The sequence below is a fragment of the Pseudopipra pipra genome, chromosome 20, assembly GCF_036250125.1.
Source record: "Pseudopipra pipra isolate bDixPip1 chromosome 20, bDixPip1.hap1, whole genome shotgun sequence".
NCBI classification, from domain to species: domain Eukaryota; kingdom Metazoa; phylum Chordata; class Aves; order Passeriformes; family Pipridae; genus Pseudopipra; species Pseudopipra pipra.
The window spans coordinates 10,735,194-10,755,377 of NC_087568.1; the positions used below are offsets into that span (position 1 = coordinate 10,735,194).

The window sequence follows — 20,184 nt, forward strand, 5'->3', positions numbered from 1 at the left end:
CCTTGTTTGCCAAGGTGAACCAGGAATGTGGAATTATCATGGAATCACAGAATATATAATTTAGAATAGATTTCCTGGTATTGGGTGCTTCCTTTGCCAGTCTCAAACCTCCTGGTGTAAAGGGGCCACCTTGACCATGGAGCAGGATGAGCAGTGCTGTCCAGAGTGCCCTCTTCTAATTTTCCTGCTTGTTTTTTTGACTGGGACCTGTAACAATTTTGGATTTGGGGAATAATTCAGCTGTCCCTACCCGACAGCTATTTCTGCAGTGCTCTGCAGGAGTAGGATCATTTAGGATTCAAGAGTATCTGCAGAGTGCCAGTTGCCCTGAGAGCTCCTCTATCAAGTAGCTTTTGTGAATTCTGCCATTTGAAAGGTCAGTGTGAGTTCTGAGTCAGGTGAAAATTGTTCTTCACCTTGGAGGAGTCCTTAAGGAGCTCCTGCAGCTCTGGACCCTTCTTGGGCTGTACTGTCAGCATTGCAGGGCTGTCAGCTGGATGGTGTATGGAACTGTTTCCAGTCTGGGTTTCTGGGATGCTGTGCAGAGCTCTTGGTTCCCAGTGGAAACCTGTTTGTACACAGCTTTTGTGGTATTGGATTCCTGCACTTAGGAGGGCAGGTTAAGTGATCTGTATTTGTAGTTTGTGATACAGAGGTCCTGACCTTTCAACACATTTCTGATTGCTCTTGTTCCCTTCCTGGGTTTCTAGAGCAAAATCCACTGAGACCAAGTACCCAAGGAAAGAAGCCTCTTGTCCTGCCTGCCACTACTGGGCATGTGTTCTCCACCCTCCCTCTTTCTGCCAAAATGAGACATGTACTTCCTTCTCTGTGCAATATTTGAATCAAACCAGGAAAATATTCTCAAAATCTTTAATGCAGCATCTGGGAGGAGTGGAGAGCCGAGCTGGCTGCTCAGCCCCAGGGCAGGGGGTTCAGCAGCTGCAGGTCAGTGCTAACACAGACCACACGGCAGGAGCCAGCCAGCAGCAAACCTGGAGATGGGCAGAGGAGAGCAGCATGTTCCCTCAGACCCTGTGGAGTGATCTTGGGGTGCTTGGAAAACCTGCCTGTTTGCCACCTCAGTCCACCAGTCCTTCATAGCTGAGGAGCTGCCTTGGAACAAGGCTGTGCCTTGCCTTTTCTAATAGTAAGATGTGGTACTCTCTTTTGATGTGTATTAAGGATTAAATGTGGGCTGACTAAATAAAGAAGGCTGGTACTGCTTAGACCTCTCTCTGGAAGCACTGCTCTCCTTGGAAAGACTCCTGAGCATAAAGGGGAATGATACATTTTGGAGTTTGGTTTTTAACTGGATGTCTTTGAAGCCTTTTGAAGTTCTGGGTTTGCAGCAGGGTGGTGTTCTGTAGGCCTGTGGCCCAAATACCAGGGAGGGACAGCACTGAACCTCTGTGCTGGTGGGCTGAGGAGTGTTTTTCCCTGTCGTAGTAGTGCCTGTTGGTGCAGTTGTGCTTTTGGTGGGGCTGCACTGCGTTGGTGTCTCCCTGGTGACAGCAGAGAGCTTGAATCTGAGCAAACTTGCTCAAGTAGTGTTAGTTTGGCTCTGTCTGGTACTGTCTCTCCAGAGGTTTAGGGATGGAGTTTCAGTGTGGGCTTGCAGCCACATTTCCCACGGAAATCTGTGTTGTTACATGTATTGGATATGGTGCCCCAGCTGGATACCTTGAGGTAGTGGTTGTAACCCAGGGCAGGGAAAGTACACTGGAACAGACTCCCCAGGGCCATGGAGGCCTGACAGAGCTTAAGGAGCATTTTGACAGTGCTCTCTGGATTGCTGGGGCTGTCATTGGACTTCATGATCCTTGTGGGTCCCTTCCAACTCAGGATATTCTGGGATTCCAATTAGTAGTGCACAGCTAATTCTGCTCAGGGAGTTTCTTGCTAAGAAAGCAGTTGCTGCTGGGATCAGCACTGGAAGTGTTGGAAGGCTGTCAGCAAAGATGGCTTTATCGGGGAGGAAGGAAGGAGTCTGGCACGTGGGGGCAACCCTGAAGAAGGGCCATTGTTCAGAGAGGTAAAGCTTGGCTGCACATGGGCAGCTCCTGGTGCTTTCTCAATTCTCTGTACAGCTCCTCGTCTGAGGCTTGGCACTGTGTACTGGGTGTTCTCTTGTGGAGTAGAGAAGATTAGTGCCAGTACCAGCTGGAACAAATTCCTGCTTCTGTGTAGTCTCTGGAGGTCATTCTGCCTGCAGGAAAACAGTCCCCTAACAAAACAAGCAAACCTGTTTCTCTTGGGGTGTGCTGTTAGTGTTGTCACTGTGTTCCATTTCCCTGCACAGCCCAGGGAAGGAAGTGCTCATATCCAGCATGTGCCACTCAAGGCTCACTGCTGACAGGGAGATCCCCACTGTGTTAGAGACCACAACTGGCTGTGCCCGAGTCTGTGAAATGGTGTGTTAGTTAGTTTTCCTCTGTTCTAACAAGTCTCCTTATTTACTGAGCACTTTTCTTCCAAACTAAGGCCATAATAGTTTTCTTCCTCTGAATGTGGAAGTGCTTGGTCTTTGGGACTCCTTTGAAGAATTAATCTTTAGTTCATCTCCTGCATGGCTCGTACTTCAAAAAGGAGCTTGGTTCCTTCTTTTGAGGACACTAGCGAGGTGGGACTCATGACTGATGCCATGTTATGAGTTTTCTCTGCTACTAATTGACCGTGGAGTTTTTTGTGAAGCAGAATGAAGGGCAAAAAGTGATTCTTCATTTAGTGCTGAACATCATGTGCTGCTGAACTGAGTGGTGAAGCCAAGTGAGCAGTTAGACTGTACCAACACATCCTAGCTTAAAATATGGAGTTATTTTAAAAATTATGGAGAAGTAAAATAAAATGTGTACACTCTGGCGTGTTCAAATATGGTAAGGAAGAGGTGAAAACAAGGCTTTAACTTTGCAGATAATATGGATGTATGGGACACAAACAGCTGAGCTGCTGAATGGCAGCTCCTCTGTGGAGCTGTGGTAGGTGATGTCTGCACTCCTTGCTCTTGTTAGAGAGTAAAACATTAATTTCAAGCTCCTTTGTGGCTACACCAGCTGATGCGTTTCCCTGTGTTTGCCATGGGCTTGTAGCACCAACCCATCAGCTGCTGCAGTCAGCTGACAAGTGCAGGGCTGCAGGGGGGTGACTGCTGAGGGATGGCAGGTGTACCCCAAGGTGTGGTCAGGCTGTGCCCCGAGGTGGGTGTCAGGCTGTACCCCAAGGTGTGTGTCAGGCTGCACCCTGGGGTGTTTGTCAGGCTTACCCCGAGGTGGATGTCAGGCTGTACCCCAAGGTGTTTGTCAGGTGTGTGTCAGGCTGTACCCCAAGGTGTGTGTCAGGCTGTACCCCAAGATGGATGTCAGGCTGTACCTCAAGGTGTGTGTCAGGCTGTACCCCAGGGTGGATGTCAGAATGTACCACAAGGTGTGTGTCAAGCTGTACCCCAGGGTGGATGTCAGGGTGTTCCCTTAGGTGGATGTCAGGCAGCAGAGGGTGGAAAAACCCCACCAAGCTGACAAGGAAAATCCTCTTCCCACAGTGATGTGAGAGCTGAGCCAAAGACACTCTTGTCTCCATTCAGATCAAGCCACATTCATAACCATCTTGAGCTGTTTTGCATCTGTCTGTCTGCCCCACACAGCTGTGCTGATGGGGGTTTGTTGTTGCTGGGATGAAGTGGGGGGGCATAGGGTACAAACATGCCTGAAATCAAGCTTCACCAGTCCTCCTTCCACTGAGCACTGCACAGTCCTGTATGTCTTGGATTCCTGGTTCTCTTGGCTTTGTTGGTTCTCTTTGGTTTTGTGGCTCTAATAGGATCCTGGATGCAGTCAGGAATCAGTGAGAACTGAGTGTGCAGTCACACCCCGTCCATGTTGGAGTTGGCATATTGAGACTTTGATTTCTAAGAGCTCACACTCTGACTCTGTGTTTAGTTCTGCCACTTTGACCCCATCCTGAGCGGTACTTCCCTGCTGTAGCACTGAAAGGAGATGTCAGCAGGGCCTGCTGCTCTGTGTCTCTTGTGTGAGGTCTGTGTAGGCTGCACTGCAGAGCAGAGCTGCCTGAATAGGAACTAAATCAGCACATGCCCCCAGCCACCTAGCACAGGGCACGGGGGGGACAGGACGAGCCCACGGCTGTCTGTGTGCCTTAGAGATCTGACAGAGCACGTGGGATGGGTGTCAGTGCATGGGGGTGTCTGATTGAGCAGTGTGGCTGCAGTGCTTGACTTTCACCTCAGAGTTTCTAAAGTGGCCTGTTTTCTTCTTCCTACAGACAATTTTAGGTATACATGTGACATTTGTGGGAAAAAATATAAATACTATAGCTGCTTCCAGGAGCACAGAGACCTGCACGCCGTGGATGGTGAGTAATGTTTTGACACTCAGACACCCAAACTAGGATGGGAAGTCTTTGGGGAAGCAAAATGTGGTTCTGCAGGACCGTGTGGCCCATGATGTGCAGGACATTTCACAGCCTGTCTTTGCCATGGAGACACAGCATCCAGGCTCTGCAGGAAGGAGTTTGCTGTGCTTGATTCTCTTGATGTGCATCAAAACAACACCCTATGCTGGGACCTGGGGGCTCTGGTCCTATCTGCAGTGAAGTTCCTGGTTAGTGTGGATATCCTGGAGTGCCTCAGGGTAAATGGTCAGCCTGCCTACTCACTGGGAAAGACTTGGTTGCCTTTTGGTTTCTGACTTTACAGGTTTGTTCCCAACATACTCCTCTGAGAGAAACCACATTTCAGAGTTGGGAAATGTTGTTTTGTTGTTGTTAATCACCCTGGTAGTGAACTGATGGGCAGTGGCCCTTACAGGCTCATTTTTCCTCTCTCTGTGGCTGTAGATGTGGCCTAGGCTGGTGACACTTGGACAGAAGCAGACCTCCACTGCCTGATGCAGTGTTGCTTTCTCCTACATGGTGGGAAAGAGAAGCATCAACATACTGACTTTGGCTTGCCCCTTGCTTACTGGGCATCCAAAGGTCCTCAGCTCAGAGCCCGCAGACACTCCAAACCCTCACTGTGTGTGCTGCAAGCCTCTAAGTACTGCCCCTCACTTGGCCAAGAATGGAGCCCTGCCAGAGTTCTAGAAAGAGGCTCCTTGGAAAGCAGCAGGTTTTGAGCAGCACTGTCTCAGAAAAGCAAGTGGTTTTTTACAATACATGGTGTCCAAAAGAATGGCTGTGTTTAACTGGAATGTGTGGACATCTAAAAGTGCTCTAAGGACAGGCAGTGTTCTCCTGCAGGGCACCACTGCCAGCTCCCTCCCTCCCGTGGGGAGCCAGCATGAGATTAGTGGGACTGGGGTCACTGTGAGGGGAACATCTCTCCTTCAGTCAGTGAAGTCTCATGGCTGTGGTTCAGGAGCTCTGTCGAGGGCACAATGGGGCTTGGAAATGGCCCCACGTGTGCCCACAAGGACACTGTGTCAGTCCCTGAAGGGCTGGGGGTGTTCTAGCACATGCAGGTGTGAGACAGCTGTGCATCTGAACCTCTGTGGGGCTGTGGCAGTGTCAGAACAAAGGCCTTGAGGATCTGTGTGGATTAGGGCTGGGCATGCTCAACTACTTCCTGTGTGGATGCTGCTGGGAAGAGGAGGGACTGGGGCACAAAGCCTGGTTTATTCAGGGGGTCTGAACTATGCTGAGCAGTATGTGAAATGCAGGAGGAAAACAAGACCTTTTAAGAGGATTTAATTTCTGTTTTGTTTCTTCCCCTCCTTCTTCTATTCTGTGTTAGTTTTTAGTGTGGAAGGGGCCCCAGAAAACCGGGCAGGTAAGCCGAGCTCCTTTGTGTGCTTTATTTCACAAACCTTTTCAAGCATTCAGTAGCTCAGACACAGAAGGTCCGATTCTGAACTTGGAAGAGTCAAGGGAATTTTGTCATGGATTGCAGAGGGACAGGGAGTGTCCTCTCTCCCTCCCCCAGTGTCTATAGCCAGTAGGTTGATGCCCAGCCCTAGCAGATACCAGGCTTTTGTTGCACATACAATTGATCAGGCTTCAGAAAATCAAAGAAGCAGGTGTTTCATGTCTTTGGTGTTTTAGTGAATTGTTCAAGGTATAAATTAAATTCTTTTATAAAATGGGTTGGGTTCTGATTTGTTGCTAGCTGTGCTGTTAGCTGGTAGAAGTCCCAGGTCAGTATTTGGTAGGTGACTTGCCTGCAGCCTGCATTGCCCTGCCCACTTTCAGGCAGTACAGCAGTTGCACTGGAAGAAAATCAGAAAATATGGATCAGACGTTGCAATGTGTTTGTTCAGTTTTTCCTCTGTATTTTTTAAACATTAATACCTACAAGGCATGTTCCTGGGCTGGAAGCAGGGATAATCCTGGGGCACCCGAGGAGGAGGAGGAGGAGGAGGAGAAGGGACAAGTCAGACAGAGGGGTCATTTGGTTTATAATTCTTGTCTTCACATCTTGTTGCAGATGGAAATGTCATACAGATGCAGGAGCATTCAGTGCCCGTGCAGCTGTAGGAGGCAGCCCTGAGGGTGTGTCAGCTGAGCTGCTGCTCTGTTCTCTTGCAGACCCCTATGACCAGGCCGTCATCGCCGCCGACGAGGTCAAGGAGGAGGAGCCGGAGCCGTTCCAGAAGATCGGGCCAAGTAAGAGTTACTGCACAGCTTCAAAGGAGAGGGGAAGCACAGGGGGTCACATCTGCCCTGAGCTGGAGTACCTCTAGGAAAACCAGGAAGCACTGTGGTACACAGAGCTCTTGGGACTTGATATGTTCAGGTTCAAATGAGCATCAAACACCAACAGCCCTGGCTGTGAGAACTGCAGCTTTGTGATGTTTCCTGCTCAAGAGCTCTGCAAAGGGAAGAGGTAGAGGGTTCAGGGGAAAAGCAATCTGGCAGCAATGAGGTGGCAGAGCTGGCAGGTGATCTGTTCACACTGCCTTTGTGGAGGGTCATCAGGGCAGAGGGAAGCAGAGAGAGCACCAGACAAAGCATTTCTCCGAATTCTTCACTTTGGAAACAATTGATTATCCCTGGGTTTTCCTTTGGCTTGCACCTTGCTGTCAGTTTTGGACTGACACTGGCAGGAGCAGGAGGTGTCAGTGTATGGTTACTCCACACATACTCCATTATTTCCAGTACCCCCAAAGCAGGAATGAGCACCATTGCTCCTGAAAAACCCCATCTCCTGCAAGAGAACTCTACAATCCCAATATAAAAGTTCTCTAATACTGAAGTTTGACTACTTGTTTCCTAGTTTGACTCTTCCTGTTGTCCACACATTGCAGACTTTCTGTAAGCAGAGGACAAAACTGTGCCATCTGTAATACAGACCTTAGAAATGGATTCTCTCCTTTGTTTTGCACTTACTTGCTGTAATTTTGGGGTAATCTCCTGCAGCTTGTTCAGTTCTACGGGGTTTTTTATGCACAGTCCATCCCTCTGGTCACTGCCTTGAGCTGTTTCCTTTCTTCGGGAAGGACGTGTGGATTACAGGGGAGGTGAGTTCCACATGGATGAGGAATGTGCTCAAGTTTGTGTCACCAGTTTATATGTAAAAAGACAAGAATTGGGGCTTATGTAAGAGGGCTGCACCCCTTCCTGATCTTCGTATTTGTGTCACTTCACAGAAACTGGCAATTACACCTGTGAGTTCTGTGGGAAGCAGTACAAGTACTACACTCCCTACCAGGAGCACGTGGCCCTGCACGCTCCCATCAGTGAGTATCTGCTGTTCCACTGCAGGCTCTGATTTACAGGGTTGTGCTGAACATGAGGGTGGCAGGAGAGAGATTATTCTTGTGGATCCTTCCACTGGAGCTGTGGGATTGCAGATTGCAGTGGGCAGGACATGGATCATGTGCTACCCAGGGACTGTAAAGCTGAGCTGGGATCTCCTCTCACAGGGACGCTGTTGTCAGTCACCAACTTGTACCCTAGTCCATGCAATTCTACCCATGTTCCCTGGGGGTTTGAAGGTTTAGTTTGTTGTGTAACTGCAGTGATGCACAGAATTTGTAGGCTCCCCTAAATAATAACTGAATGTACATGTAAGGGAAGAAGCATCTTTCTTACGAGCTTCTAGGAGGTTATTTCAGACAATGAGTTAAAACTGGGTTTCAAAATCATGTACATGACCTCGTCAGCCTGCTACTAAATCACAGGCAAGAAACTATTTATTTCAGGGAACTCCAGAAAAGGCAGTTCTTACTGCAGCCTGCACTATGGAGGGTGCCCTCCCCAGACAAAGGGGAGATTTTAATGAACAATTCTGTAATTCAGTGCAAAATTTGAGTAAACTAGTTTAGAGAAATTCTTGCTACCTGCTGGCTTTGAATGCTCTAAAAGTATGCAGAGAAGTTCTTTACACCTGAACTTCCTGCTCCTTTCCCAGCATTGCCCTGGGCTTTGTTGTGAGCCGTCGTGGCTGTTCCTTGCCCGGGTGTGTCCTGCTCCAGCGTTTGGGATGATGGAGAGGAGGGATGGGCTGAGCTCATCCCTCAGGGGGTGCCTCCAGCTGCCGCCAGCAGGGGGGGCGCGCGCGCCTCCCTCCCCAAATTCACCTTCCATCGGGATTTTAAGGGATCCTAATAAGGCACCTTTGGGTTTGTGGGAACACAGTCCACCAGACTGTCACTTTTAAGGTTAATCAAGGTTTGGTGGCTCTTGACAGCTCCCATGCAGGTTCTCTGAAGGTTGGAGATAGAGCAGGATCAGGGCAGAAGGTGCAGGGCACAAAGTGCCTCTACCAGCAGCATCGCAAAGTTGATCTCGTTGTCTGCCATCTGCTGAAGGAACTACCCCAGTAATGTGATTGCACACATAACAGTTATTCCTGAGCTTCCCTGCACCCCCAGGCTGCACCTCTTCGTTCAGGTGTTCTCAGTGCTCAGCAGGCCGTGGGTGACCAGCAGTGGGTCAGTCCCTGCCACAGCTGTGCCCTTGGGCACCAGGCTCTGGGCTCACGGGTGCCCCTGCAGAGAGCTCAGGAGCAGTGAGCTCTGAGGACTGGGCACTGGAGCTCTGCTCAGCTGTAGCAGGTTCTTGCCTTCCCAGTACTTCCCATTTCAAGGGGATTTATTGCCATGGATATCTTTCCACCCTCCCAGCCATCTGAAGCAATAGCTGAGCTGCTGGTTCCAGTCCAGGAGCTCCAGCAGAAAAGAAACTCACAGCAGTTGTTCTCTGGGAGGTGTTTCCCTGGGGTGGGCCCTGCAAAGGCCTCCACAGGCCCTGCCCCTCCCCTGGGCAACTCAGGGGCCTGGCCCAATCTCCACTTTGTGGCTGCTGGGGGCCAGTTTTGGAGGAGGAGGAGGAGGAGGAGGAGGAGTGTTCTTTGGAACACTGGGGTTGAAACCATTCCTGCACCCTGGTTTCTGCTGTGAAAGAAAAGAAGCTGCCTCTAACTGCAGACTGAATCAGCAGCCAGAGATGTGCAGATGATTTTCCAGTGCTTTCAAATATCTCTGTGAGGACACTTAAGATCAGATTAAGATAATATTTTCATAAGGTTTAACTCCTCCCCCATAAACTTTTCTTTTTCCTTTTTTTTTTAACCATATTTTTTCCTCTCCTAGTTCCCATGACCAGTAAGATTTATGATTTACAATCTCATGCAATCTCCCACAGGAGAGGGCACAGTGAGCTCCCAAAGCAGACTGGCCAGTACATTCCCCCACCTTTCAACTGCTCAGACTCTGCTCTTCCCAAAATCCAAGGTCTTGGGAGGCAGCTGACTTTTGGAAAGCACAACTGGCTTTTTTGGACCCTTGCAGTCAGACGTAAAGCTGAGACTGTCTTTACCCTAGCCTTGTTCTTCTGGGTATAAGGCAAATGCTGAAAAATTAGTCATAGTAGGATTGGTTAAGGAAACCCCTTCAGCATTTCCAAACCAGCTTTCTGAAGCTTGAGTGCAAGCTTCCCTTCCAGAGCCTGTCCTTCTGTTTTTCTGTGATAATGGATAAAAAGTCATTGAAAGTGGGCTAAAATAAGGACTGAAATGCTGCAGGGTCAATAGGAACCTTGCAGGATAATTTTTGGTCAGTGCTGCTGTCTGGAGAAGAACTCTGCTGTGGGGTTCCCTGGAATTATTAATGCCAAATGTCTCCAAAGTTCACTTTTTTGAGTGTGGAGTAGTGGCTTTTTCATAAGCTTAGAACTGGGCTATGACTCTTTAAAAATACACATTTCTCTGCTGTTTCTGTCAACATATTCACTCTTGAAGAAGGGTGTCAGGGACTGTTTCCAGTACAAAAGTGGATTGTAGGCACAACCACTGTCCCAGTTTTAGAACTGTCTCTGAATGGAGGGGCATGGGGAGGGTTCAGAGATTTGTCTGTCCTCCCTCAGACTCTGACTGCTCTGTAAGGTGGGACTGATTGAACCACGTTTGGAGGTGGCTGGGCTGTTGGAATTGCTTGGAAAGATGGAGAGAGGGACTATTTGCCAAGGGTCTGGAGTGACAGGACAAGGAGGAATGGCTTCAAACTGCCACTGAGTAGGTTTAGATGGGATATTGAGAAGAAATCCTTCCCTGTGGGGGTGGGGAGGCCCTGGCACAGGTTGCCCAGAGAAGCTGTGGCTGCCCCATCCCTGGAAGTGTCCAAGTTGGACGGGGCTTGGAGCAACCTGGGCTAGTGGAAGGTGTCCCCCCATGGCAGGGGAATGGAATGAGTTGGACTTAAGGTCTTTTCCAACTCAAACCATTCTGGGATTCTGTGATGTGCTTGCAGTGCAGAGAAAACTTGGAGTGTTGGGGATGTGGACTAGCTGTAAATCCACCAGGAGTGGGATTTAGCTTTTAGTGGGATTTCCCAAATCCAGGCTTAGGAATGTGCACTCACCACATTCTTCTCTGGTACCTGCAGATAAGGCAACAGACTCCCAGGTCATGGAAGCATGTGTTGAGAGCACTAAACTCTCCACAGCTCTCCATGTCTTTTGCTTCCAGGATGAAAATCTAAAGTGATGTTAGGGCCCTGAGAGCATTAGTAGGTCCTGAAGGCCCTGAGCAGCCTCACAGGGGGCCTGTGCCCAGTGTCACACTCCCTGTTCCAGCTCTGAGCCATCAGGCCCTGCCTGGGCTGCACTGTAGGATTTTGGTCTCCAGCTCTGTTGTAGACATGCCCATGCCTGGCTGTGCATCCCATGGGTCTGGACCCCAACCCACAGACTGACTTCCCAGCTTGATGTCAACCCTGTCCCATCATTCTGGACCTCCCTGAGGATCACTGGTGTGTGTCTGGCCCTGGGTAACCTCACTAGAGCTGATCCTGCTGCTGACCTGTGGATTGACTTCCAACCTTACCACAGACTTGTGTCATTGCCATGAACTTCCTGAAGATCCGGCCCTGTTGTTGAAGCTGTCTGTCATCTCTGGTCCTTGCTCACCTCTCTCAGGGTCTGTGGGATGGGCCCTGGCTGTTGAAGACCCTTCCCTGCCAGCCCTAGGATCATTCTTGGCTCTGTAGGGGACAGACAGACCTACACCCACCCTGACACCTGAGATGCTCAAGGAAGTTCATCCAGCCTCTCTGCTCAATTCCCTTCCTTATTGTGAAGGACACTGGATATCATTTGTGTATCAAAAGTGCTTGAATGCAGTGTTTCAGGAGGGCAGCTGCTCTCATGGGTTTTCCCTTAGAGAAAGGGATCCTTTTTGGTAACACATGTGGTTTCCACACAGCTCCTGTCTAACCAAGAATAAAACAGCTCCAGATTCCATTTGCATGGTCTTTGCTTCCTCGGTGAGGGAAATTATGAGTTTTTCCAACTCTCTAATCCCACAGTGCCTTGGCAACAGGCTCCACCTGTTTGTGTGTATAAAGGCACACATTAAAAATTCTATAGGTTAGAGCAGAGGGGTTTTCCTGTGGAAAGACCTGTTTGCCACAGCAGAGGTGTCTGCTCAGAGTATTGAATTTCAGGCCATTGTTAAGGAATCACTTTCCATCATATTCAGTAGAGAGAGTTTTTTCCTCCACAGGTGATGGTATAATTTCATCTGAACCATCCAAATGGCTTCTTACCCATCCTGGCAAGATCGTTCTGAACAAATGCTATACACAAATTATTAGCCAGAATTTTTGCCTGGAAAAAGTCATGTTACTGAGATAATCTGATCTCTGATGTGGTGGTGCATTGTGGCAGTGAGTGGATTTATGTGTGCCACATTTTCTCCTTGCTGCCACAGCTTGCTAATCACAGGGCTTGAAGATCTTCCCAAAACCAGGAAAGCCAGGAGGGACCACTGTGATCTCTGGACTGTCCAGAGAAACACATTCTGTAGGATTGCCTTGATTTAACTGCTCATAGATAAGTTTTAGAGAGAAATCTAATCTTGCTGTTGAGTGACAGAAAATACAGCAACCTCTTAAGGTAATTATTGTGATGCATTATTACCCTCACTAAATTGAGCCTGAAAATATCCAACTGTAGCTTTCAGACACCAGGTCCTATTTATAACTTTGTCTTCTTGGTGAAGGAGGACTAAGTTACCAAATTTCTGGCCTTTGCAGACCCTTGCACAGCCTGCTCTCAGGTCCCTAATCTCCCAGTTAAGCCAAAGGACTGAGCTGTGTTTCTGTTGTAAGCTCTGCTGCTCTTGTCCTTCATTTATCCTCCTGTCTTCTGCCCTGACTGTTCTCCAGTGAGTTCCCCACCCTCGTGCAGGGCAGGGCCCAGCACTGGCTCCTGGAGGAGCCGAGAGCTCCCATTGTGTCCCCAATGCCCTTGGAAGGTGCCCCAGTTCACACCCAAAGAGGACCTCTGTCATTTCAGCCCCAGCATCACCCTGGGAGCTCCTCTGCAGCCACCCTGACCAAGCACAGCAGTGAACGAGCTCCTTCCTGCTGCCAAGGTGGAGTCCCCCATCTTTTCAGCATCACCTGGATCATGTGGATCCTTGAGCACATCGTGTGCCACTCTCAGAGCTGCAGCACAGAGCCCTCAGTGACGGGAGATCATGCAGTGAGAATCACTCTCTACATCACTCTTCTCCTGCTCTCCCTTCTCCACCTTCCACTGGGACATGTCTCAGCTGCTTTCCAAGAAAGTTTAAAAAGCTCCAGAGCAGCAGTTATGGGATTGTCTGCCCACAATGTTCTCTCCAGTCTTGCTGTGTAGCTGCAGATTTTGAGGCAGGAGGTTTTTGTGGCCATTCAGCAACTCAATATTTTTATTTTTAGAAATATCTTGGCCTTTTTGTGAGCCTGAGGCAGATGACTTTTCAAGAGCAGAGCAGAGGAACTGCATGATGGTCTCTACCTGTGTTGCTCAGTTTTCAGAGGGAATTTGTCATCTGATGAGCATTTTTTTCCCAATGAACTATTATCATCCTCCAGACTGCTAGAACTAATATTCCTTTGTCTGTCTTGCCTTGCTGGCTCAAACTCTCTCTGCCTGGTGTCAGATGGAGAAGCCTTCTCTCTGGGATCTCAGTTTGAAGACATACTATTTGTTTAAGTTGGGAAGAAAAAGAAGACATTTTGGAGGTCATCACAGCATTGAGACTTTTGTCTTCAGGTCTCAGAGAGCAGTGTCTGGGCTGCAGAGGATGTACAATGGTGCTCTTTGTTTCTGACACTGAAGAGTTGGCTGAGTGCTGTTTCCCTTGGTATGGATGGAGAATAAAGCAACAATTGGTGGGAATGGTCCTCATGGGAAACCAGATGACACATAAGAAGGAAATTTTCATATCTGACTACATTTTTGCTGGCAGCAACTGGAGGAGGATTATCCATGGAAATCGAAAGGAAGTATAGGGAGCAAAACAAGCCTCCTGCCTATTCAGCTGGCCAGAGAGCAAGCAGAGAAGTATCCTGACCTAAACTATGAGAAAACCCAGTGCAGGATCTCCTGCAGAACAACAGAAATGTCAGCCTAGGTCTGTGTGTCAGAGCAAGTGAAACGAAATACCTGGAGTTACAAGCCCCTCTGGATGTACAGACCCCCACTCCCCAGTGCTGCTGAAGGGAGGATGAGAGGGATCACATTTGAGGTCTGTAATGTCTCCTGGGATTTTTGAAGTGAGCATCCAGTCTCAGTCCAAGGAACTTTTCTCCTCCCCTGTTTCAGAGTCAGGCTGTTGTGCTGCCATGGCATTCCATGACAGCTGCTCCACGTGGATAAGTATTCCTCAGTTACACTCTGTAGGATGGGCAGGTACTGGTGTGGTCCATCTGCCTTTAGGCATCCTACAGTGTCACTCTGTAGAAATTACTGAGTGAAATTAGGGAGATTGGGCTGTGGGTTAAAAAACTGTGGGTTAAAACCTTGTTTCTTAGTGATTCTTCATGACAGATGGTTGGAGTGAGACTTAGGCTCCAGGAGTCATATCCAAATTTCCATAGAAGAAGCCACTGAGGAATGAAGGTGTTTCTTAGATAATTTCTCCATTTTTGTAATTGGTTTTTTAATCCATGTGGCTCAGGCAAAGGGCTGTTCTCCTGAAGGTTTTTTCACATGACTTTTGGCATTGAAAATTCCTGGTGATCCTCACTGTGCATTGCAGAGACCAAAATGGAGATGCATTCAAAGAACAGATCCCAGTAATACTGAGAACTTCTCCACGTGTCACCAGTACTGATCTGGAGATGGGGACCAAAAAGCCTTTACTCACTCTGCCTCCTAATTCCATTTCATTCCCTACAGCCCCTTTTCCTTTGTATTTGGTTGAAGAGACAAGGAATGTAGCTGGAGATCGCTAGGATTTATGCAAGGCTCGAGGAATAAAGATGTAAACTTCTCTCTGCTCAGAGCCCTGAGTGTCACTTTAGAAACCTGCTCTCAAAATCAAATACCTAGAAATGGAGGCAGAGCTGCAGGTTCACCCGGCCAGGCCGTGGCAATCCAGCAGTGCTCCTGGATGGATGGGGTGATTCCTGCTGGAGGAGGAATGGGTTGGTCACATGGCAGGTAAAGGTGTGGAAGGGAGTTAACAAGCTTCAATAATCACCCTGGGGTGAGTGGGGAAAGCAGTGCTGTTCCCTGGGATCAGGGCTGTTCCGTGGGATCAGTGCTGTTCTGTGGGATCAGTGCTGTTCTGTGGGATCAGTGCTGTTCTGTGGGATCAGTGCTGTTCCCTGGGATCAGAGCTGTTTTCTGGGATCAGTGCTGTTCTGTGGGATCAGTGCTGTTCTGTGGGATCAGGGCTGTTCCCTGGGATCAGAGCTGTTCCCTGGGATCAGAGCTGTTCTCTGGGATCAGAGCACTGTGGGATCAGTGCTGTTCTGTGGGATCAGAGCTGTTCCCTGGGATCAGAGCTGTTCCCTGGGATCAGGGCTGTTCTGTGGGATCAGAGCTGTTCCCTGGGATCAGAGCTGTTCCCTGGGATCAGAGCTGTTCCCTGGGATCAGGGCTGTTCCCTGGGATCAGGGCTGTTCCCTGGGATCAGGGCTGTTCCGTGGATCCGCGGTGGCTGTAGTGCCCATGCAGGGATGGCTGAGCGTGGCTGTCGCGCAGCAGCTCCGGCAGGCCCAGCTCTGGGAGCTCACTGGCTGTGCAGGCACTAGTTCTGATGTTCATATCCAGAGTTCTCTCGATCTCCACTCTTCGTGGCAGTGAAGACCCAGACGAGCCAGTCCAGCAAAAAATCTCCGGCGTCCCTGAACCGCTGTTCCGGCCTCCTGCACCGCACCCCCTCTGGGGTCCCGCCCGCCTCCCAGTCCCAGATGTTCCGCACTCCAAATTCTGGATCCCCAGGAAGCAAGGCCATCACAGGTACCAATTGCCTTTCTACTGTCAACTTTCTTAACTGCTTAGTGTCCAGTCCTGCCCTGGGTTGGCTTTTGACCCTCGCTGGACTCAGTCTGCTCCATCCATGACTGTCCCAGAAAAACTACTCCCAGAAGCCCTTGAATGGATTAGATCCTTTGGCACATTATAAATAAAAATTTACCTCAGCAGTAGATCTTTATAACCTCTTCCCAGTGAGAAGTTGGTTCTGTCAAGCATTGTGGTAATCACAAGGTTTTAAAAGACCTTGTTTCAAATCCTGGCGTCACAAACTGAGGGGAGCTTCCTGACAAGGATTGGTGTGATGGCTTGTCAGGAATGGGGATTTTTGTTTGGTTTTCAGCAGTGTTTGGCATTTAGTGTTTGTTTCCCTCAAGGTGATGTTTCCAGGGCTATGTCCATGCCTTTGGAAGTGAAATGGTGTTTTCCCAGTGCTCCACTCCCCAGGGAACTCCGAGAGATAAACTGAGCTCCAGCAGAAAAGTCAATGTCACAGAACCGTTACAGAAGTGTCAGAAAGCTCAGGTTGGGACTGATCCTCCCATTGTCTGTATCCTCCTTCTAAACAAGATCAAACCTTTTAAAAAAAATGTATTAAAAGAAAGCAAAGTATTAAAATAACAGTTAATAAATAACAGTTAATAAATAGGGTGTGAGACATAATGTGACGTGCAGGCAGCTGGGAAGCACTCTCCTAAGTCTGTGGGGTTGATGGATATGTATTCCAACTGCATGCAGCAGAAGGGCTGGTCAATTAGCTGGTGTTTAGATGCCCCTGAAATGTCTGGCAAGGGCAGATGCTGAATACAGGGGTGGCTGTGCTGGGAGAGGATGCAATAGTGAACAAGGGGAGGTTGCTGAGGTTACCGGAGCTTGCTGAGAGACCTGTCTTTTTACAGCTTGTGAATCCTGGGATTCCATATTGTTACTGCACCTCTTAGACATGGATATGATGTTTTTACTAATTTGAGGTCCGTCCAGTTCAACCAAGTCAGGAGTTAAAGCTGACAAACCTTTTTCATTATTTACTTAAACTTGCAACAACTTTTTCCAGTTTCATGTCTCACAAAAGTGGAAAAACAGGGAGCCCTCTTGGGCCAGAGGCCAGTCATCTGAGCAGAAACTGGGAGGTGTTTTTTGTAAGAGCACTCTTTTTCCCCCACTGCTCTAATGAAAAGTGGGTCAGAACATTGGGAATAAACTCAGAGCTGTTCTCTTCCTTTCCGGGGGAAGGAATCGCCGATGCTAGAGCCTGGTAGATGGATATTCACAAACTAATCCTAGTCTGGGGTCCCACCCCATCTGTCATTTCCATGGGGTCTTTCATGGCTGTGTCTTGTACAAATGCAGTCTGAGGGCTTCTGGAATTCCTGGTGCAAACACCTACCAGGAAGAATCTCCAGAAGGGGTGCCTTCTGAGTGCTGTGGTTAGAGACATTCCACATGGGCCTGGATAACTTCAGAGATAGGGAGGTACCACTCCCCTGCCAGGGCTTGCACAGACCCTTGGTAGAGTGGCACTGACTTGGTCTGTACAGATCAGTTTGCTTTGCACACAGAAGGTTCAGATACAAGGAGAAAGAGAGAGCAGGTGGGAGCTGCCTTCTCCTGTGTGGGAAGGACACAGTAAGATCAGTAAGACCAAGCAGTTTTTTATTGCCAGACTTAGGGAAAAAAAAAAGGCCAGGGAATGAGGGCAAAACCACCATGCAAATTTTTTCCAAGCATTTTTGGAGACCTCCAACTCACTTCCAATTGTGACGTAAGCCAGGATTTGAACCTGGGTCTCTTGAGGGGGTGGGTTGACCCAAACCATTTTGTGATGGTCTCTTTTTCCACTGATTTTAAGGCCTGCCATCTGATTTTAAGGCCTCTCATTTCTATTATTTATCTCTCAAGTAGGGTGCATAGATAATGTCTCCATTTCCTTTGCAGTCCTGTTTTGTGTGTTTCTGTTTTAATTCATTTGATTACCAGGTTTTTCTGTTCTCCTGAATTTTAGAAGGAGTTAGGAATGTAGTAGATTGAGAGTTTGAGAACCCTGCTCAGGACTTGGAAGGGTCCACTGGCGATTGGCTGGGCCAAAATCTGTGGGCTGGGACCTTCTTGCAGTTCAGGTTTTTGGTAACCTCACCAGCCCTACAGCCCGTGTGTATGAGCCACACTGCAGCACTGGGAGCCTGCAGGAGCTGGGGCCTCTGGGGAAGTCCTGGCAGCCGTTGTGACCACTCCATGGTCTGCAGAAATCCAGACTGAAATCATGGTCTGATACGAGTTTTCAACAGTCCCCATCACTCTGGATGAAGCACAGGCTGCAGGCTGAGAGCCCAACAGAGCTGGGCCGTGTCCATGTGTCACTGGGTGACAGGGAAGGGTCAGTCCAGCACAGACCACACACAGTAATTTGGCCAGTTAACATTTTTTTTTATTTCTAGTTTATCCTTTGAGTCACTACAGTAAATCCATTCGCCCAGATACTGCAAACCCTGTGAAGTGAGGCAAGACCTCACACTGTTTGTAGTGTTGAACTTGTGCTGAGGGACACCAGCTTGAGCAGGATGGGATCACTGAGCTGCGCTGTGCAGTGATGTGTCAGGACACTGTGGGCACTGCCAGGGTCAGCAGACACCTCTGCCCACGGGAAGAGGCCTCCCAGCACAGTTCCTGGGAAGCTGCCCTGCGCTGTGGCTGCAGTGTGTGGAGCAGGGGCCCTGCCAGGGCCTGGCACCACACTCAGGGGAGCAGGGCCTGCCTGCTGGGCCCCGGGGAGACTGCAGGACTCAGGGCACTGTTGGGAAGCACAAAGGGTCAGAGGATGTTCCATAGCTTTTCCAGACATGGTGGGCAGGCTCTGAGACAGCCCTCCAGGCCTCCACTGGAATGTTTCCAGGAGGGTGTTTAGGAAGGGAATGCAGGTGAGTGGGAAGCACAGGGAGAGCTGGCATCGTGCCTCTGTAGGTGACACTTTGGTGTTGTGGTGAGGTCCTCATTAGTGTGCAGACCTGGGCACCTGTGCCAGAGGCTTTAAGGGCTGCTCATTGCCTTAAGGAAGAGTAAGATCAGGGTTGGGTTTTTTTGCAGGGGAGGAAACCATGACCTTTCTGGTTCAGTCAGGACTAGTGTTCATGGGCTCCCTAAGAGCCAATCCAGGCCACCTCAGCCAGAGGCATTCAAGAAAAATACCTACCTGTTATGCCTTCACTGAATCTGTTCCATTTGCCTCCAACACGAGGTATTTGGCCTTTCTGCTGTATTCAGGGTACGTGATTATGTGGCACAGGAGCATGTCGTCTTGCCTTCTGTCTGCATGGTTCTGCATCCAGTGTTGACCAGTCACCATCCCTGCTTTGTTCTCCACACAGCAGAAAGTGCTTTCAGCAGAAGAGTGGAAGGCAAAGCGCAAAACAACTTTGAAGAAACAAACAGCAATTGCCAGAACTCCAGTGGTAAGTGAGTTCACCCCCTCCTGCTCTTGCTACCACGTTCCTCTCCAAGCAGGAATCAGCTGTGCTCAGTGATTGTTGATGTATTTGGGGCACTTTGGTTAAGCTCACAGGCAGCCAGCCCTCCTGGGGTAGTGCCCTTTTCTCCCTCCTCCCCAGGCTTCTGGCATTCCAAGCCTGTAAAAAAGGTGATATGGGAATCCTGCTCCCAAGGACTGGGTACTTTAGCATAGATTTTTCAGCGGGGAGCAAAGATGTGGAGGAAGGATGGATGGAGATGCAGCACTGCTCATGCTGTGTCCATGTGTCAGTGCAGTCCTGGTGAAACAAAGCCAGCAACAAGCAAGAGAAGCTGAGCTGAGCACTGAGTGATGCTCAGTGCATGTTACAAGGGTGCTGAGTGTGGCAGTTTATTTACATGTCACTGTAACCAGCATCCAGCTGTTTGTGGGTTCACTGCATGGAGGTCACAGCGTACCAGATGTGGGACCAAAATACATCTGCTAGAAGGAATGAAAATTTACTCCACTTCTGGAGTTTCTTCTCATTTTAAGTCCAAGTGGTAGTAACTGAACATAACCACTGGCCTAGACAATTTTGTTTAGGTACACTGTTGACAGAGTTTTCTCTACAAGACTTTTATTCTTCCTGTGTATTGCCCTGCCTTCCAGTGGGCCACTGCAATTCTCTTGTGCTCCCTAATTGGAGCATGACAAACCAGATGAAATGTAATTTTGGCATCTTGGTGCAGAGATAAATAAGGTGCTGACAGAAAAGCCCGGTCTCCCTCCATTCCCCATCCAAGAGTACCAAAATGTGGTATTTTCACTGCCTCTGGCTGGAATGGAGCTGGTTACAGGTCTGTTGGGGGGGTTGTATCTGCCTCTGAAGCAAATAAGACACTTTCTGGAGCATGCTGAAAAGGAAAGACATGGTGTTGGAAAACGCCCTTGTGGTAGCAGAGTGGATGATGGTGAATGGGGAAAAAAGTTGCTTGTTACTGAAATACTGCGTGTTATGTTTCGGGGAACAATCCTGT

The 20,184-nt window shown here is 49.0% G+C and overlaps 1 protein-coding gene across 17 annotated transcripts in view; it reads left to right on the forward strand.

The window, feature by feature from the left end:
* Nucleotides 1–20,184, forward strand: part of ZNF618 (zinc finger protein 618) — a 171,262-nt gene that overhangs the window by 120,466 nt on the left and 30,612 nt on the right. For 7 of the 17 annotated variants that reach the window (XM_064677200.1, XM_064677196.1, XM_064677197.1 and 4 more), the window contains 6 exons: nucleotides 4,279–4,368; nucleotides 5,747–5,782; nucleotides 6,538–6,615; nucleotides 7,599–7,688; nucleotides 15,499–15,687; nucleotides 19,065–19,148. In XM_064677200.1, the coding sequence (XP_064533270.1) occupies nucleotides 4,279–4,368; nucleotides 5,747–5,782; nucleotides 6,538–6,615; nucleotides 7,599–7,688; nucleotides 15,499–15,687; nucleotides 19,065–19,148 (567 nt within the window). The remainder of the gene's footprint in view (nucleotides 1–4,278; nucleotides 4,369–5,746; nucleotides 5,783–6,537; nucleotides 6,616–7,598; nucleotides 7,689–15,498; nucleotides 15,688–19,064; nucleotides 19,149–20,184) is intronic. The other 10 variants (XM_064677198.1, XM_064677194.1, XM_064677199.1 and 7 more) reach the window with 6 other exon arrangements.